At 41.2% G+C, this 20799-nt stretch overlaps 1 protein-coding gene across 4 annotated transcripts in view; it reads right to left on the bottom strand.

Annotated features, from left to right (window-relative positions):
* TPGS2 (tubulin polyglutamylase complex subunit 2) overlaps positions 1 to 20799 on the bottom strand; it is a 55070-nt gene that overhangs the window by 19607 nt on the left and 14664 nt on the right. For all 4 annotated transcript variants that reach the window (XM_004283445.4, XM_033412334.2, XM_033412335.2 and 1 more), the window contains exon 2: positions 18867 to 18946. In XM_004283445.4, coding sequence (XP_004283493.1) covers positions 18867 to 18946 — 80 coding nt within the window. The remainder of the gene's footprint in view (positions 1 to 18866; positions 18947 to 20799) is intronic.

Genomic DNA, 20799 nt, shown 5'->3' with positions numbered 1-20799 from the left:
CAAGAAAAAAAGAACTGAAAAAAATTAGACATCAAAGAGGAGACATTACAACTGATACCACAGAAAGACAAAGGATTGTGAGATTATGATGAATATCATACACCAACAAATAGGACAATCTAGAAGAAATAAATGAATTCCAAGGAATATACAACCTGTCATGGTTGAATCATGAAGAAATAGAAAATCTGAACAGACCAATTACTAGTAAGGAGATTGAATCAGTTATCAAAACCTCCCAAAAAACAAAATTATAGAAACAGATAGCTTCCCTGGTGAATTCTACCAAATACTAAAGAAGAAATAACACTAAACACCTTTTCAACCTAGTCCAAAACACAGAAAAAAGGAACTCTCCCAAACTCCTTTTATGAGGCCAGCATTACCCTGGTATAATCAGACAAGGACACTCCAAGATAAGAAAATTACAGGCTAATATCCTTGATGAACATAGATACAAAAATTCTCAACAAAATATTACCAAACTGAATTCAACAACACATTAAAAGGGTCATGTACCATGTGGAAGTTATTCCAGGGATGAATGGATGGTTCAACATCTGCAAATAAATCAATATGATACACCCATAACAAAATGAAGGATAAAAACCATATGATCATCTCAATACATGCAGAAAAGCATTTCACAAAATTCAAAATCCATTCATGATTAAAAAAACCTCTCAACAAGTAGGTATAGAGGGAACATAACTCAACATGATAAAGGCCATATAATTAGCCCACGGGTAACATCATATTGAAGGGTTAAAAGCTGAAAGTGGTTCCTCAAAGATGAGGAAGATAAGGATGCCCAGTCTTGCTAATTTTATTCAACACAGTATTGGAAGTCCTAAGCAGAGCAATCAGGCAATAATAAAGAGAAATAAAAGGCATCGAAATCGGAAAAGAAGTAAAATGATCATTATTTGCAGATGACATGGTATTACATAGAGAAAATCCTAAAGACTCCGCCAAAAAACTTTTAGAACTAATAAACGAATTCAGTAAAGTTGCAGGATACAAAATCAATATAAAAAAACCTATTGCTGGGGCTTCCCTGGTGGTGCAGTGGTTGAGAGTCCACCTGCCGATGCAGGGGACACGGGTTCGTGCCCTGGTCCGGGAGGATCCCACATGACGCGGAGCGGCTGGGCCCAAGCCATGGCCACTGAGCCCGCGCGTCCGGAGCCTGTGCTCCGTAACAGGAGAGGCCACAACAGTGAGAGGCCCGCGTACCGCAAAAAAAAAAAAAAAAAAAAAAAAAAAAATCTATTGCTTTTCTAAGAATAACCAACTATCAGAAAGAGAAATTAAGAAAATGATCCCATTTACAATTGCATCAAAAAGAATAAAATACCTAGGAATAAGTTTCACCAAGGAGGTGAAAACTATAAGATATTGATGGAAAAAAAATGAAGAAAATACAAATAAATGGAAAGATATTCCATGTTCATGTTTTGGAAGAATTAATATTGTTATGTCCATACTACCCAAAGCAAACTACAGATTCAATACAATCCCTATCAAACTTCCAATGGCATTTTTCTCAGAAATAGAACAATCATAAAATTTGTAGGGAACCACAAAAGACCTCAAATAGCCAAAACAATCTTGAGAAAGAAGAACAAAGCTGGGGGAATCACTCTCCTTGATTTCAAACTGGAGTAGGAAGGGAGAGTAATCAAAACAGTATATTGGCATAAAAACAGACACACAGATCAACAGAACAGAACAGAGACCCAGAAATAAACCCACACATACATGGCCAATTAATTTATGACAAAGGAGTCAAAAATACACAATGGGGAAAGAACAGTCTCTTCAATAAATGGTGTTGGGAAAACTGGACAACCACATGCCAAAGAATGAAACTAGACCACTATCTTATACCATATACAAAAATCAACTCAAAATCGAGTTAAGACTTGAATGTTAGACTTGAAATAATAAAATTTCTAGAAGAAAACATAGGTACAAGCTCCTTGACATTGGTCTTGACAATAATGTTTTGGAGTTGACACCAAAAACAAAGGCAACAAAAGCAAAAGTAAACAAGTGGGACTATATCAAACTAAAAGCTTCTGCATAGCAAAGTAAACCATCAACAAAATGAAAAGAGAACATAGATAACAGGAGAAAATATTCACAATTTTCACTGATTGTGAAAATTCACTGATAAGAGGTTAATATCCAAAATATATAAAGAACTCATACAACTCAATAGGAAAAAATGAAACAAGCTGATTAAAAAATGGACAGATTTTTCCAAAGAAGTCATACAAATGGCCAATTGTATGAAATTGGTAAATGAAAGATGCTCAACATCATTAATCATCAGGGAAATACAAATCAAAACCACAGTGAGATATCACTGCACACCTGTTAGAACGGCTATTATCAAAAGAGACAACAAATTAACAAGTGTTGGTGAGGATGTGGAGAAAAGGGTGCATTTGCTAGTGGAATGTAAATTCGTGCAGCCACTATGGAAAACAGTATGGAGGTTCCTGAAAAATTAAAAATATAACTACTATATGATCCAGCAGTTCCACTCCTAGGTATTTATATGAAGGAAATAAAATCACTATCTTGAAAAGATATCTGCACCACTATGTTCACTGCAGCATTATTTACAGTAGCCTAGATGTGGAAACAAGCTAAGTGTCCATCGATGGATGAATGGATAAAATATGGGGTGTGTGTGTGTGTGTGTGTGTGTGTGTGTGTATACACACACACACACAACAGAATATTATTCATCCATAAAAAAGGAAATCCTGCCATTTGTGGCAACATGTATGAACCTTGAGGGCATTATGCTAAGTGAAGTAAGTCAGAGAAAGACAAATACTATATAACCTCACTAATATGTGGCATCTAAGAGAAAACTGAACTCATAACTACAGAGACTAGATTGGTGGTTTCCAGAGGTGGGGGGGTGCGGGTGAGCGAAATGAGTGAAGGTGGTCAAAAGGTACACACTTGCAGTTATAAGATAAACTAGTCTTGGGGATGTGATGTACAACAAGGTGATGACAGTTTACAATACTGTACTGTATATTTCAATGTTGCTAAGAGAGTAAATCTTTAAAGTTATTCATCACAAGAAAAAAAATCTGTTAACTCTTGAGATGGGTGTTAATTACACCTGTCATTTCACAACATATATGTGTGTGTGTATATATATATGTACACATACATATATATCAAATCATTATTTTGTAGACATAAAACTAATAAAATGTTATATGTCAATTATATTGCAATAAAAATTAAACAACAAAAAAATGCTATTAGAGAGACAGAGCAGAGCCACCAGTTTGACCTCTTTTTTGCCTCACCTGATAAGGCAGAGTAGGTGTGTGTTCTGCTGTGGTAATGCCTCTCTGAAGAGTTAGCTGGAGAAAGGGGATCAAGGGAAGAAGAGGAGGAGACCTAGAGGAACGTGGTGTGAGAGGAGATCCTACACAAAATTTTGATGATGCTGGAGCAAAGCAATCACTTCTGTAAATTTCAGACCCATGCTCATAAATTATTTCCTGAAACAAATTATTGGCTCAATGAGAACATCTTAAAGGTAAAAAGTAAATACTTCTAGAGCATTTAATGCAATGAACCTAACAGTTCTGAAAGTTCTTAGAAAGTAAAGAAGCACAATAGGATATAAAAAAATATTTCATATGAACAACAAATCATCCAAACTGGTGTGGAAAGAACAAAGGAACAGCTTTGATTCCTTTTAGGAGGTACTAGAAGCACGCATTAAATTCTAAGTAACTCACATCTGTGCACATGTCTGGCCAGTCTTCTCTAGCCAATCAAACCACTGAGTACAGAAGGATGAGCTCTCCAAGTACTTTTCTGACTTCTTATCGTGTCTTATGTTTATACAGGTGGAGGGGCAATTTCCAAACTTTTTGATTAGTGGACCTTTTTGAGATGTGCTACTGAACACTGCTTATATCAAGTTTGCTTTAGGTCATACTGTCAGTCAATTCCAGGTACCCAATGTGTGAGGAAGTTGAGTGTAGCAGTACGATCTGAATTTATTTCCCATTTCTGCCACTAGCTGAGTGACTCTGAGTGTCAAACTCTGTGAATCCAGGTTCAAGAATAATCTCTAAGATTGAGTCTACAAAACACTGGAGGTGGGAGGAGGTGGAAGCCTGGGAGGAAGAGAGATTAGGTAATCAGGGTAATTATTATGGTTTTAGGGAATAGCATCTTCAAGAACTATACGTGAGAAGCAAGCTTCAAGCTTGCAGGTAATTGTAAGCAATGTTTTTATATTGTTAAATATAAAATAGTTGTCATTTTAATGAAACAGGTTTTGCATTTTCTTGATCTAAGAACTAAGATATGCATTCTGATCTTCTTTTGTTTTTTCTCTTTTCACCATCTAGTTCTCAATTTCAGAGATAAGTAACATAAAGAACTCTCTGACTCCTTGGGCTAAACATTTATTTTCCTGCTCATTAAGTTATTTGCAGTTTCGGGCTTTCTCCTAATGCCTCCAAGTATGACACATTCTCTGTGCTTTCCGAGAGAAAAAGTGTGTACACAGAATGCCTTTCTCCCATCCCTGGGACCCTAGCACAGGAAGCCTATAGTTGTCAGTGTTCTGACAAAGTTCTTGCTCCCTCTGTCATCCCCAAAGGCCAGCATCCAATGTGAGATTTTGGTCACTAGTGCCATCTAGTGGTAGAGACAAGGAAACTACTGTCTGTAAGTCTTTCTTAACCCAGATTCCATGAGATCCGAGCCAAGATGGGCTGGTAGCCATTGTTCACCTTTAAGTTAGGCTGGAGAGTTTCAATAATAGTGACTATAACATTTATTACAGTATTGATTTCACTCAAGAAAGAAATTTTGGTAATACTTTATACTGGTATTTAAAAAATATTTGAAATTCATAAAAATAGAAAAAAACAGTGAAATAAAATATTTAATACAATTCAAATAATAACATAAACATGCAAAATGTCAAGTAAACCAAGTTAATAAAAAAACATTAAACCTGCATTGTCATTTTCATATAAATCACCATGGCCCAGCTGTGCTGCCTCCTTGCTGTAGCCTGCATGGTGGGCAGCCTGCATGGTGGGGCTTCCTTCTGAGTGAGGCTTTCAGGGCACCACTTTTAGGTGCTCCTACACCCTGGCCAGTAACTCAGAGTTGCTGCTGTTTTAATTTCTCTCCTGCACAGTGTGGGAAAAGACTGCTCTTCTGTGGAGAGCAATCTGCCCACTTCAGAGGGCTTCTCTTGCCGGATTCAGGCTCAGTCTCTATTTTGAGGGGATGAAAAAGAAGGGGAAGGAAGAAGACTGCAAGAAAGCAAATGGAAGTCGGGGTGTAAGGATTAGAGAGAGGATTTGGGAGAAAGTCAAGAAGGGAGAGGAACACTGCTGACCAGTGTTTGAAATAACAGTGGCATCGACATGGTATTGCAATCTCCCTGTACCCCAGTGACGATTCTGTCACATAACTCCCAACTTTTGATTTTTTCCCCTCCTCCTGAGGAGGCTATCTACAATAGTTTCTTTAAGCTATGCTAGGAAGAGTCCACCACAAGCTGTGTTACTGCGTCATCAGCTGGACCGTAGAGCCACTCTGACGTTTTAGGAGCCGTCAGCTGGATTCCCAGAGAGCCTTCCTGGGCACTGCCTGAGCCTTGAGGGAAGGGGTAAGGGCCGTCCACAGCCTCCTGCTCACCTGCTGTACTTCTGAGAATCCTGTGGCCCACTGTTCCCTCCCTTTCAGAGGCCACTTCACCAGGGAAGTGGGCTGGTGGGGAGATGCAGGATCCGGTTGGCAAAGAGGCCAGGGGCCAGAGCATGGAAATTAATGTTTCTGTAGGTGCTTATCCACAGTGGACAGGCTCTCCACGAGTCCATTTGCAACAACAGCAGAGGAAGGGTTGCCCAGAATGCCCATCAATGAGAAGCACTAAAATCTAACTGGAAACGTGAGAGAGTGAGGACACCTGCATCTACTGAAACTCTTCTCAGGGAGGATGTCCCATGCAATGGAGGAAAACCCGAATGGGCTGTGGAGGGATGGGGTGAGATCCTCAGGAGAAGTCTCAAGTATATTCTCAAACTCTTTCCTAAGGAGAGGGGGAAGGCCTGGTTAACGAACCTTTGGTCTTGGTGGGGCAGGTATAACAGTTTGGGGACAGAGCTGAGTTGCCTAAGACGCAGAGGAGAGGCAGCATACTCTTCCCTAAATCCTTTCTCCACACAACCATCAGTCTCCCTCTAAAAATGCATGATAAAAAAGAATATAAATACTGGCCTGTCTGGGGCACCACATGTCTTGGTGAAACTCTGTATAAGGCAGATATCAGCCAAGACAACCTTCCGAACAGCAATGCCCCCAGGCGTAACTAGTCCTTAGGATCTTACAGACGGGGACATTAGTGGGGGAAGCCTTTGCACCTGCGGCCGCCTTGCTCCAGAGATGGTGGCTGTGGCGGCCTCACTCTCCGGACTCAACTAAGAACTGTTTATGGAAAAGAAGCTGGGTGACCTTGGGTAAGTTCCACACTCTTTCCCCCCTTTGTGTTTTACCTAATTCACTCATTCATTCAACATTTATTCGTGTCTGTTGTGGAATAAATACTGTGTTGGGCACTAGAAACAGAAAGGAATGAGGCAAGGTGCAGAGAAAACTGTGGCAGACACATGGGTTGTGTATTCAAATCCATCTTCCTCTACTTCCTCCTTGACAGAACACTCATTTTGTTTGAGACGGTAATGTGCCTGGTTGAATGCTTGTCTTCAGAACCTCCTCTGTAACTAGTGCTGGACATTAAAATGTAAACCCAAGTCCAATGACGGGGTTTCTAGGAAACTATCACTTCCTGATTAAAACGTGACAGGTATAGCTGGCAACATCCCTTACCTTTTCCCTGCCTTGAGCTTGGAGGTGACAGGTGGGGACTTAGTGGTCGTTTGGCCACCATAAAGGAAAAGACCAAAAGAATTACAGAGATAATGGCTGAACACTGTCAGGGCCAATGAACAATTTACAACTGCTTACCTCAGATCTTGCTATGTAAGAAAAGTTAACTACCATTTGTTTAAGCTATCCTTAGTTTAATATTATACCTCTTTGAGCCAAACATATTCCTACTTGATCCAGAGACAAATGTGTAACGGAGGAGTGTTGTGGATCTGTAGAGGCAGAGATAACTAGGAAGGAACAGTCAGAAGGCAGGGCAAGAATCAGGGAGGGTGGAGCTACAGAATCCAAGGGAGGAGATAGCTAGGTATAGGAGGGTGGTTAACAGCAAGAAGTGCAGGAAAGATGTCAAGCGAGAAGATGGCTTTAACAATGAAGAGGCCCCTGGTGATTTTTGACACAGCGGTGTCCACGGAATGGTGGCGGAGAAACAGAGGATGCAAAAGGGTGAAGTGACTGGGAAGTGAAGGAAGGGGGCAGTAATTTACACCAGGGGTCTCTGCCCTGCCAGCTGGTTTTGTAAATAATGTTTAATTGGAGCCCTGTCACACCCATGCATTTTAGTATTATCCATGGTTGCTTTTGGTGCTACAATGGCCGATGAGTAGTTGAGATACAGACTGTACAGCCCACAGAGCCAAAAATATTTACTATGTGGTCCTTTAAAGAAATAATTTGCTGACCCCTGATTTAGACCATTTTCCTACATGCTTGGCTGTGCAAAGCAACAAATGGCCAAGCAGCCAGAGGGAGACGTAAGGTTGAAAGTATTGTTTTTGTTTTTAATTTTAAAGAGATGGGGAAGACCCTCTAGGGCAGTTGTCGGTGCAGAGGGAGGAAGTGAGGCACTGGAGAGAGGGGGCTTACCCATCACAGAAGAGCTACTGGGGCAGAGTGAGAGCACAATGTGAGGGGTTCCATAGTGAAAGGATGCTGTAGGCTGCTCTCTCCCACCAGGGGTGCTTAGAATAAATTCATAGCAGGGGCATGTGAGGGACACGTTTGCAAGAACGTTCAGAACCCACTCTCTTCTCTGCAGACTGTAGAAAAAGTGAGGCTAAAAAGAGAGGGGATATTCTGCCAAATTGTTTGGTCTCTTGGGCCATAGTTTCACTGCCAGTAAATTGAATTTTTATCTGGGGATTGAAAAGTCTAACCAATCAAGAATGGTACAGCACTCTGCAACTATGAAATGTCACTGAAATGTTTAATAACAGAACGCTCCTGACCCCAGGATGCTGTGTGGATTAAGAGGCAGATGCTTTCATAGTGATGAAAAGCTTTGTGTAGACATTACGTCTTACTAACTACCATCATTACAAAAGGCAGGTAGCAGGCACAGTGAACATGAATCATGTAAGGGCACAAAACCAGGCAGTTTGAAACTGCCTTTTATTAAAATAAAAAGAGGTTGTGCATTTTTTTTCTCTAACCTTAGGAGACTGCAGCAGGTATACAGTCATTTAGGTTTTAGTTTCAACCTTTTCTTCTGCATTTGCAGCAAAGAATCACGAAATATTAGAAGTGGATGAATCCTTCAATAACACTAATGTCAAGGGCTCCAATCAAGATGGCAGGGTAGAAGGATGTGGAACTCACCTCCTCCCACAAATACATCAAAAATGCATCTACAAATGGAACAATTCTCACAGAACACCTACTGAACACTAACAGAAGACCTCAAACCCCTTAAAGGACATGAAAGATCCCCATGTAACCGGGTAGAACGAAAGAAAGAAAAAAAAGACAAGACAAAAGGAAGCAGGATGGGACCTGTGCCGGGGGGTGGCGGGGAGAGCGGATAAAGAGGAAAGGTTCCTGCACGCTGGGAAGCCACTTCACCAGTGGGGAGATCAGCTGGGACAGAAGGGGAGCTTCAGAGGCTCATAGGAGAATGCAACAACCAGCTTGTAGCAGGCAGAACAGAGAGAGACTTGCACAGACAGTCCGCACCACTGCCCTGTATGCCCCAGCATGGGACACGTCTGCTGGTATGGGTGGGGCTGGGTGCTGGAACTCAGGGTTTAGAGAACAGACCCGGGGAAAGGACTGTTGTTGGCTGCGCGGAGACAGCCTGAAGGAGGTGGAGTGTGGCATAGCTGGAACAGGGGTGTTCGCGGAAAAAGCCTGGGCCTGCCACAGAAGTGAAGCGTCGCTGTTAAGTGGTGCATGAAGGAAGGGGCGGGGCTGCCATTAAAGCCACCTTCTCCATGTGCCGGCCCCGCCTCCGCGGGCTCTGTGAGAGCATGCCCCAGCTGCTGCCTCGGGGGCACTGGGAGCATATGCCAGCGGGCTGCCCACTCACAGAGGTGGGGCTGAAACAATAGCTGAGCCCCAGGGGCCACGCACCTTAGGAAGTAGGGTTGAAATCTCACCCTGAGGTTGTGCGAGCCACAGATTTACACCTCCACCACTGGCTTTGTAAATTTAGTGCCTGCAGGACATCTGAGTAGACAGCAGGTGTGCCTACAGCTGGGATGGCTCTGGCTTAGCAGCTGTGGGCTTTGTGGGCACACGCATGGGGGTGCTGGGCTGGGCCAGGGTCTGAGCTGCCTCCATAGCTCCTACAGCGGGTCCAAATGTGTGACTAATGAGGTCCTGGGACCTGACTTTGGTGGATCTGCACTGGTGGCCTTGTGAAAACAATGTCTGAGGGACACCAAGGTTGAGACGGGATTCCCAGGGTTGAGATGGCATTCCCAAGGTTGAGACAGGCCAAAGGCAGTGCCAACAGCAGTGTACTTTGTGAGCCCGCACAACAGGTGACAGGTGATACAACAAAGCACACTCACTGGCGAACAGCTCTGGCAGAGGAATACTTAGTGGCTCCTCTCCCAGTGGGAGGGCTCCAATCCCATCTATCTCACACTGCAGCTCATAAATGGATCTGGGGGCTTCTACTCCAACGACTAGGGAAGAGACCCGGCCCCTGACAGGGCAGTGACAACCACAGAGCAAAGAGGAGGCCCCACTCAATATCCAGTGCAGGCTCTGGTCACCGTAACACCAGTCACTCCTCCTATCAAGGGGATAATGGCCAGCACATACTGAGGAAAGAGGCGGCAGACATCCACACTAAGAAGAGCCCTTGCACCAAAAAATATTATGCCCACACAGGCTATACAGGGATACTCCCACATAAAAGTAGCCCTCCAAGACCACAGTAGATAATTGTGTCTCCTAAATTCATAGAGCAAGAGAAATATAAGTAAAATGAAGCAGAAGAACCACTCCCAATTAAAAGATCAAGAGAATTCCCCTGAAAGAACAAACAATGAAACAGACCTCTTCAGTCTAATAGACACTGAGTTCAAAAAGGAGATAATAAAAATACTGAAGGAATTAAGAAGGACTATTGATAGAAATGCAGATTACTATAAAAAGGAACTACTGTAGAAACTATAAGGAGGGGCCAAGAAAAATTAGAAAATTCACTCGCCGAGATGAAAGCTGAGATAAAGGTAATGAATAGCAGAATGAATAGTGTGGAAGAATGAATAAGTGATTTGGAAGATAGAATAATGGAAATCACCCAATTAGAACAGCAGACAGAAAACTAAATGAAAAAAAATGAAAGCAGTATAAGACAACTATGGGATAATATAAAGCATGCCAATCTACAAATAATAGGGATCCCAGAGGAGAAGAAAGAGAAAAGGGGATTGAAAATGTATTTGAAGAATTATGGCTGAAAACTTCCCAAGCCTAAAGAAGGAAACAGATATCCAGGTAAAGGAAGCACAGACTGTCCCACACAAGGTAAATGCAAACAGACCTACACCCAGACATATTATAATAAAGATGACAAAAGTTAAAGATAGAGGGGCTTCCCTGGTGGCGCAGTGGTTGAGAGCCTGCCTGCCGATGCAGGGGACATGGGTTTGTGCCCCGGTCCGGGAAGATCCCACATGCCACGGAGTGGCTGGGCCCATGAGCCATGGCTGCTGAGCCTGCATGTCCGGAGCCTGTGCTCTGCAACGGGAGAGGCCACAACAGTGAGAGGCCCGCGTACCGCAAAAAAAAAAAAAAAAAAAAAGAGGATTCTAAAGGCAGCAAGAGGAAAACAAAAAGTTAATTGCAAGGGAACCCCCATAAGGCTATCAGCTGATTTCTCTACAGAAAGACTGCAGGCCAGAAGGGAGTGGCAAGATATATTCAAAGTCCTGAATAGGAAAAAACTGCAACCTAGGATGCTATACCCAGCCAAATTATCATTTAGAATAGAAGGAGAGATAAAGACAAGCAAAAGTAAAAGAATACGGCAATGCTAAACCTACCCTAAACGAAATATTGAAAGGTCTTCTCTAAATAAAAAGAAGTAAGGATCTACAGGAAAGAGTAAATCACTTAAATAACCCAGTACACTGATTAAAACAAAAAATCAAAAAACTTCTGTGAAAGTGATGATTACCACAATGAACAGCAAAAGAATGAAAATGAAGATGTAAAAGAGGATCAAAATCATAAAATGTGGGGGAGAAGAGTAATAAAATGTAGATTTTTTTTTTTCCTAGAATGTGTTTGAGCCTATATGACTACCAGTCTAAGGCAGGTAGAGGGACTTCCCTGGTGGTGCAGTAGTTAAGAATTTGCCTGCCAATGCAGGGGACATGGTTTTGATCCCTGGTCTGGGAAGATCCCACATACCATAGAGCAACTAAGCTCGCCTGCTACAACTACTGAGCCTGTGAGCCACAACTACTGAGCCCGCGCGCCTGGAGCCCGTGCTCCACAACAAAAGAAACCACCGCAGTGAGAAGCCTGCACACATCAATGAAGAGTACCCCCCCGCCACAACTAGAGAAAGCCCATGTGCAGCAACGAAGACCCAATACAGCCAAAATAAATGAATAAATAATTAATTAAAATAGATTTAAAAAAATAAGGCAAGTAGATATAGGAAGAGGTTAACATACTTGAAAACAGGGTAATCACAAAGCAAAAACATGCAATGGATTAAAAAAAAACAAAAAAAAGAGAACATGAGTATAATACAAAAGAAATTCATGAAACCACACAAAAAAAGCAAAACAAAAAGACAGGGACAAAGAAGAAATATAAAAGCAACGGGAAAATAAAATTTAAAATGGCAATAAATACGTATCTATCAATAATTACCTTAAATGTCAATGGACTAAATGCTCCAGTCAAAAGACACAGAGTGGTATATTGGATTAAAAAAACAAGAGCCTACATTATTCTGCCTACAAGAGACCCACTTTAGGGAAAAGGACACACAAAAATTGAAGTGAGGGGGTGGAAAAAGATATTTCATGCAAACAGAAATGACAAGAAAGCGGGGTTGCACTACTCATCATTTTGTCATCAGACAAAATAGACTTTAGAACAAAGGCTATAAGGAAAGATAAAGAAGGACAGTATATAATTATAAAAGGATCAATACAAGGAGAGGATATTATACTCATCAACATATATACACCCAATATAGGAGCACCCAAATACATAAAAAATTACTAACAGACATAAAGCGAGAAATTGATAGGAATACACTCACATCAATGGAAAGATCTTTGAGACAGAAAATCAACAAGGCAACAGACATCTTAAATGATACAAGAGCATAGTTAGACTTAATTGATTTTTTCAGGACATTACATCCAAAAAAAGCAGAATACACATTCTTTTCAAGTGCACAAGGAACATTCTCTAGGATTGACCACACACTAGGACACAAAACAAGCCTCAACAAATTTAAGAGTATAAAAACTATTTCAAGCATCTTTTCTGACCACAACAGCATGAAACTAGAAATCAATACAGAAAAAGAAATGACAAAAAAAAAACCAATTACATGGAGACTAAACAACATGCTTTTTAAAAACCAATGGGTCAATGATTAATTTAAAGAAGAAATTAAAATATACCTTGAGGCAAATGACAATGAAAACACAACTATACAAAATCTATGGGATGCAGCAAAAGCAGTTCTTAGAGTGAATTTCATAGCAACACAGGCCTTTAAGAAAGAAGAAAAGTCTCAAATAAACAACCTAACCCAACATCTAAAAGAATTAGAAAAAGAGGAACAAAACAAAACCTAAAGTCAGCAGAAGGAAGGAGCTAATAAAGTTCAGAGAGGAAATAAATAGAGATTAAAAAACAATAGAAAAAAAACTCAATAAAATCCAAGAGCTGGTTCTCCGAAAGGGCAAACAAAATTGACAAATCTCTGGCCAGGCTCACCAAGAAGAAAAGAGAGAAGACTCAAATAAACAAAATAAGAAATGAAAGAGCAAAAATCACAACTGATACCTCAGAAATACAAAAAACTATAAGTGAACAATTAATATATCAATTATATGAACAATTATACATCAACAAATTCGACAACTTAGAAGAAACGGACAACTGTCTAGAAACACCCAGCCCACCAAAACTGAATCAAGAAGAAACAGATAACTTGAACAGACTGATGATTAGAAGTGAAACAGAATCTGTAATTAAAAAAAAAAAAAACCTCCCTACAAAAGTCCAGGGCTAGATGGCTTCACAGGCAAATTCTACCAAACATACAAGGAAGAACTTATACTGATCCTTCTCAAACTCTTCCAAAAGACTGAAGAGGCAGGAACACTCCTGAAGACATTCTAGGAAGTCACCATGACCCTGATGTCAAAACCAGACAAAGACACTACAAAAAGAGAAAATTACGGGCCAATATCTTTGATGAATATAGATGCAAAAATTATCAACAAAATATTAGCAAACCCAATCCAACAACACATAAAAAAGATCATATACCACAACCAAGTTGGATTCATCCCAGGGTCGCAAGGATGGTTCCAGCAAACACAAACCAATCAATGTGATTTGCGTGTGTTGAATGACATGATACACCACATAACAAAAGACAAAAACCACATGATCATCTCAATAGATGAAGAAAAAGCATTTGATAAAATTCAACATCGATTTAGGATAAAAGCTCTTACAAAAGTGGGTACAGAGAGAACATATTTCAACATAATACAGTAAGTCCCCGACATACGAACCTTCAAGTTGCGAACTTTCAAAGATGCAAACATGCATTTGCATGTCCAATCACATAAATTATTCTATTTGAGGAGGCACCGTTAGTTTTTGAGGCACGGGACCTGAACATAGGATGGTACACAAAGGCTGCAGGAGCCATTCAGAATGCAATCCAGTGCTACTGGGCCATCTATGACGAGAAAAAAAGAGGTACTATCCAGACATCACTGGATCATTTTTTCAAGAAGGTGGATAGAATTGAATCCAGCAAAAAGCCAGAACCTGTGTCATCAACATCAGGTATGAGTGAAATTGCAGCTTGCCCTTGTCTCCTATTGCTGATGATCCTTCAGCTCTAACATCTCCCACCTCCTCTTCCTCCTCCAGTCAGTAACTCTTCTTGCCTGTTCACTTGATGCCAGCCCCGTATGCCAGCTGTTGTACTGTACTACGTTACTTTTCAAGGTACTGTAAGATTAAAAATGTTTTCTTTATTTTTTGTGTTTGTTTGTTTTTTATGTATGTATTATTTGTGTGAAAAGTATTATAAACCTATTATAGTACAGTACCATATAGCTGATTGTGTTAGTTGGGTACCTAGGCTAACTTTGTTGAACTTATGAACAAATTGGACTTACAAACTCGCTCTTGGAATGGAACTTGTTCATATGTAGGGGACTTACTGTAAAAGCTATTTACGACAAACCCACAGCCGATATAATACTCAATGGTGAAAAGTCGAAAGCTTTCCTGCTAAATTCTGGAACAAGACAAGGATGCTCACTCTCACCACTTCTCTTCAACATAGTATTGGAAGTCCTAGCCACAGCAATCAGACAAGAAAAAGAAATAAAAGGTATTCAAATTGGTAGGGAAGAGGTAAAAGTGTCATTATATGCAGATGACACGATACTATATATAGAAAACCCTAAAGACTCCACATAAAAACTACTGGAACAGATAAACAAATTCAGCAAGGTAGCAGGATACAAGATTAACATACAGGAATCAGTTGCATTTCTTTACACTAACAATGAAATATCAGAAAGGGAATGTAAACAGTCCCTTTTAAAATCACATCCAAAAAAAAAAAAATAGGAATAAACCTCACCAAGGAGGTGAAAAACTTATATGCTGAGAACTACAAAACACTAGTAAAGGAAACTGAAGATGATTCAAAGAAATGGAAAGATATCCCATGCTCTTGGATTAGAAGAATTAATATTGTTAAAATGGCCATACCACCCAAAGCAATCTACAGATTCAATGTGATCCCCATCAAATTACCCATGACATTTTTCACAGAACTGGAACAAATCATCCTAAAATTTATATGGAACCATAAAAGACCCAGAATTGCCAAAGCAATCCTAAGGAAAAAGAACAAAGCAGGAGGCATAACCCTCCCAGACTTCAGACAATACTACAAAGCTATAGCAATCAAAACAGCATAGGACTGGCACAAAAACAGACATATGGATCAATGGAACAGAATAGAGAGCCCAGAGATAAACCCACACACCTACAGACAATCTTCAACAAAAGAGGCAAGAATATATAATGGGGTAAAGACAGTCTCTTCAGCAAGTGGTGTTGGAAAAGTGGGACAGCCAGCCACATGTAAATCAATGATTTTAGAACATACCCTCACACCATACATAAAAATAAACTCAAAATGGCTTAAAGACTTTATAAGACATGACACCACAAAACTCCTAGAAGAGAATATAGGCAAAACATTCTCTGACATAAATCGCACCAATGTTTTCTCAGGTCAGTCTCCCAAAACAATAGAAATAAAAGCAAAAATAAATAAATGGAACCTAATCAAACTTACAAGCTTTTGCACAGCAAAGGAAACCATAAACAGAATGAAAAGGCAACCTACGGACTGGGAGAAAATATTTGTAAATGATGTGACTGACAGGCCTTTATTTCCAAAATATACAAACAGCTCATACAACTCAATAACAAAAAAACAAACAACCCAATCGAAAAACGGCCAGAACACCTAAATTGACATTTCTCCAAAGAAGACCTACAGATGGCCAAGAGGCACATGAAAAGCTGCTCAACATCACTAATTATTAGAGAAATGCAAATCAAAACTACAATGAGGTACCACTTCACACTGGTCAGAATGGCCATTATCAAAAAGTCTCCAGGGCTTCCCTGGTGGCACAGTGCTTAAGAATCCGCCTGCGAAGGCAGGGGACAGGGGTTCAAGCCCTGTTCTGGGAAGATCCCACATGCCGCGGAGCAACTAAGCCCGTGCACCACAACTACTGAGCCTGTGCTCTAGAGCCCGTGAGCCACAACTACTGAGCCTGCGTGCCACAACTACTGAAGCCCACGCGCCTAGAGCCCGTGCTGCACAACAAGACAAACCACCGCAATGAGAAGCCTGCGCACCACAATGAAGTGTAGCCCTCACTTGCCGCAACTAGAGAAAGCCAGCGCGCAGTGACAAAGACCCAATGCAGCCAAAAATTAAAAAAAAAAGTCTACAAATAATAAATGTTGGAGATGGGGGTGGAGAAAAGAGAACCCTCTTACACTGCTGGTGGGAATGTAAATTGGTGCAGCCATTATGGAAAACAGTATGGAGATTCCTCAAAAAATTAAAAATTGAGTTGCCATATCATCTAGCAATCCCACTCCTGGGCATATACGCAGACAAAAATATAATTCAAAAACTACATGCACCCCTATGTTTATAGCAGCACTATCTACAATAGCCAAGACATGGAAACAACCTAAATGTCCATTGACAGATGAATGGATAAAGAAGATGTGGTGTGTATGTGTGTCTATATGTATATATATATAGAGAGAGACACACACACACATACATACACACAATGGAATATTACTTGGCCACAAATAATGAAATAATGCCATTTGCAGCAATGTGGATGGACCTAGAGATTATCATATCAGTCAGAAAAAGAAAGACAAATACCATATGGTATCACTTATATGTGGAATCTAAAATACGACACAAATGAACATATCTATGAAACAGAAACAGCCTCACAGACATAGAGAACAGATTGCCAACGGGGGAGGCAAGGGGGGAGAGAAGAACTGGGAGTTTGGGATTAGCAGATGCAAACTAGTGTATCTAGGATGGATAAACAACAAGGTCCTACTGTACAGCACAGGGAACCATTCTCAATATCCTGTTATAAACCATAATGGAAAAGAATATGAAAAAGAATATATATGTATAACTGAGTCACTTTGCTGAACAGCAGAAATGAACACAACATTGTAAATCAACTATACTTCAATAAAATTAAAAAAACATAACACTAATGTCAAACCATTTATTTTATGGATGATGAACAGGGGACACAGAGAAGTTATGATATTTAGCCAAGGGCCTGAGCTGGCACAAGACTCCTACTCTAGGCTGTTTTCCTCACATCAGTGCCTCTAGCCTTACTATTATCTTATCTCAGTGGGTTTCCCAGGACAGAGGCAGTGGGCCTCTTCTTGGAAGGAAAAAATATTATCTGGCTATATAGATGCATCTGTAGACAGCAGGTTTACCACATGATGGCTGTGCTCTGGCTGGGCCGTCTCCAAGGACACAGTTCTCAAGGGTCAGTCCCCTAGAGAAGGGACCTACCAGCTCCTTGGGGCCCTCCTGCTCCTCTGGTACAGGTACTTCTGGGAGCAGGCACGAGTCAGAGGGGCCCTGCCTAGCTTGCTCCTGTGGAAATGTGCTCTTCAGTTAACCCTCGGGTGAAGAAGTGGGGCGGGTGAGTTTCAGACCAAAACTTCTGCTCTCCATTGCTTAAATGACAAAACGGCACATAGTATATTGCCTCTAGTTTGAATGTAAAAAAAAAAAAATCATACAAAAACATGTTCTTAAGGTTTATGGGGTTACAAGCCCCTTTAAGAATCTAAAGATCTTTCCACAGAAAAATGTACATACTTCATAAATTAACACATATTTCAAGGAGTCCATGGACCACTTTCCATTCATGGGCAGAAATCTGACTTCTCTACTTAAAACATTTCAGGGGCTCCCCTTTTCTCCCAAGATAAAGAACGAAATCCTGATGGTCTACGAAGCCCTGCATGTCCTGGTCCTTGTCAACCTCTCTCCCTTGCTCTCCTGTGCTCCAGCCACATGGACCTTCCTTATGCTCTCGAAAAATGTAATCCTTCCTATCTTGAAGCCTTCACACAGGCTAAAAGCCCCTTATTCCCAGATCTCACCTATCTGGTTAACAACTTCTCAAAACTTCTTTGGGAAAAACGTTTCTCAACCTCCAGACTAGGTCAGGCCTCCTGACAATGCTCCCTTTACCTCTCTTTCACAGAACTTGATCTGCTTTGTAATTATATTTGGAATGACTTATACTATGCCTTAGACAGTAAGATCAAGAGGTAAGACACCGTGCTCTTTTTTGATTATCACTGACTCTCCAGGACTCAACATCAAGCACAATACCTGGCCCATTTTAGGGGCCTAAAACGTTTATTGAATAAATGAATGAATGGAAGTTCAGAGGAGGGTTGGAAAGCATTCGCTATTAATCTGGTTAGTATTGATACTTCTCTGCAACATTTAACCACGTTCTGCCCCACACACTTATTAATATTTAATTCTTCCTTTCCTTGCTGGATTTCAGCTTTGTTGTATATACAACTTCAAACGTTCCATTGCCTCCATACGACAGGCTCAGAGGAGCTGCTCTGTGTTGGGGAGATGGCATGGAATGGAAGGGAGTGTTAAACGGCCTGAACAGGAACAGAGAGAAAGGTGAACTCGACCTTGAAGGTGGCTGTGGCCTGAGATAAGAATAGGTTTCCTGTCCAATCTTTCCTTCTCAGGGGCATTTGAGTTGACCTCCCTTTGCTGGGAGGTGAGGATTCAATAGGGCAACACTTACTTGTTCCCATGAAGAAATCATATGACGTTCAGCAGGCGCCTTTTCTATGATGGTCACCTCTGTCACACCTGGGGATGATTCTGAAAGAGGAAAGAGAGAGTCTGTAGAGTTTCAGTTGGTCCATTCTCACGTATTTCTACACTAGAGGTTGACTAGCTCTTGAAGACTGCTCTAGGAATACCAGATCCCTCTGAGGAGCATTTATTACCCCTGTGATAAAAGCAATTGGTCCCTCAAAGGCACTTGGTCCCATAACCTAAGACCATGTAGTCTTCCTGGTAATAATTATGCCAGTATCCTTTCTGTGCATCATAAAGTTTCCCTTAAGTTTTCAGAAGGCTCAAATCTTGGGATGCAGCAATAGTCCAATATACCAGCTAAGAATTCTGGACTCCACCTATCCTAGTCTTGCTTTATGCATTCACTAGTTGTGTAACCTTACATGAGTGCTCACTTCCCTTTGCATTTAGTAAGGCAAGAATTACAATAATACTTTCCTTGATAAGCGAAGCAGAGGAAACAGAAATGAAGGTGCTTTGGAAAAGCAAAAAGTACCATATATACAATTTTTTTTCTGCCTTCTCTTCAGTGTTCTTCCTAATATGTTCGGAAGCATGGTACTGTGGTAGAAAACCACTGTGAGCTTCAAGCCATTTGACCTGGGGTGAGTCCTTGCTATCCCCATGATTGGTTAGGATGGAAGACACTGTCTTGGCCCTTCAAGGGTGGTCCTATTTGGCACTGTTCCACGAAAGCCAAGATAGTGACTAATAAATGTCATTATTCAATTTTACAGCAAGGACACTGAGCCTGAGAGGTAAAGCCACAAAGCCAAGCCTCTGACTCCAAGTATGGGTCTAGCTGAGAAATGAAGAGCATGTGCAGAAGTCACTACATGCCCCTTGGCACAGCCCTTTAAAGCAGTAATCCTACGCAAATGCAGAGTCTAGCTTTAATCAGTCTTAGCATCCTACCGCTCCACCTGCAGTGGGACAGAAGAATATAGAATTCCTTGCCAACAAACCAGCTGGTCACATAGGGATGTCATCTGACTGTACTCACAGGGTAATCTGGTGTCTAGGGTTGCAAGAGGACACACAGCTAATGTAAGTGCCTGACATTAAGTTTTGCCGCGGCACCCATTTCAAATACATCCATCTTGAATAAACAAATTGCCACAGTAGCTGTATGACACAGCTACTAACTAAGTAACTAGGTAAGGAACCAGGCCACCCCCACCCATGGAGTTCCCCTTTCAGAAAGCCCTGGGTAACGGACCACTTGAGTGGTCGCCCACCTTTCCCCTTCTCATGCCCTAATTCTTGCTCTTATGTTTTAAATTCACCAATAAAGAGTGAACCCACAAAACCCTAGACACCAAGTCCTTGGACCCTAATAAAGACAAAGATCCAGCTCTGCTTGCTCACTCCCAGCTACCTGGCTGTGTGGCCCTGGGCATACCATGTATCCTCCAGGACCCGTGCGTAATAAAAAAATTTTTTTCAAAGTTCCCTGACAGTTGTTGCTGAGGTGTATCTTCAATCATAATAAAAACCACAATGGCTGGTCCAGCCACAACATCAGCTCCAGTCAGGGAAATGTCTGTAGAGCTCATCCAAGTAGTACAGACCTAGGTGAGTGCCTCAGGTATTCCTAGCCAACAGCATCACTATCAATAAGCTGAGACAGACACAACACACCCTTCTTCAGTTTATAACAGACCTACGTGGAGGGGCTACAGGCTCAGACAGAACTGCTGTGATACACTTCAGATGAGAACATTTCACTTTCAACCTTTGAACACCTCCAGGATAGGACAACTGGTCCACATACTGACTTTAAGAACTTTCATGTAACAAGTTGCTTAGGAAGTACCTGCTGCAGAGACCCCGCTACCCAATACTTCAGCACTGATAAGGAGGAGGTGCTGGGG

Source organism: Orcinus orca, chromosome 15, assembly GCF_937001465.1.
Source record: "Orcinus orca chromosome 15, mOrcOrc1.1, whole genome shotgun sequence".
Lineage (NCBI taxonomy): Eukaryota > Metazoa > Chordata > Mammalia > Artiodactyla > Delphinidae > Orcinus > Orcinus orca.
Note: the sequence above shows the minus strand (reverse complement) of the source record. Positions and strands in the feature narration are given on the sequence as shown.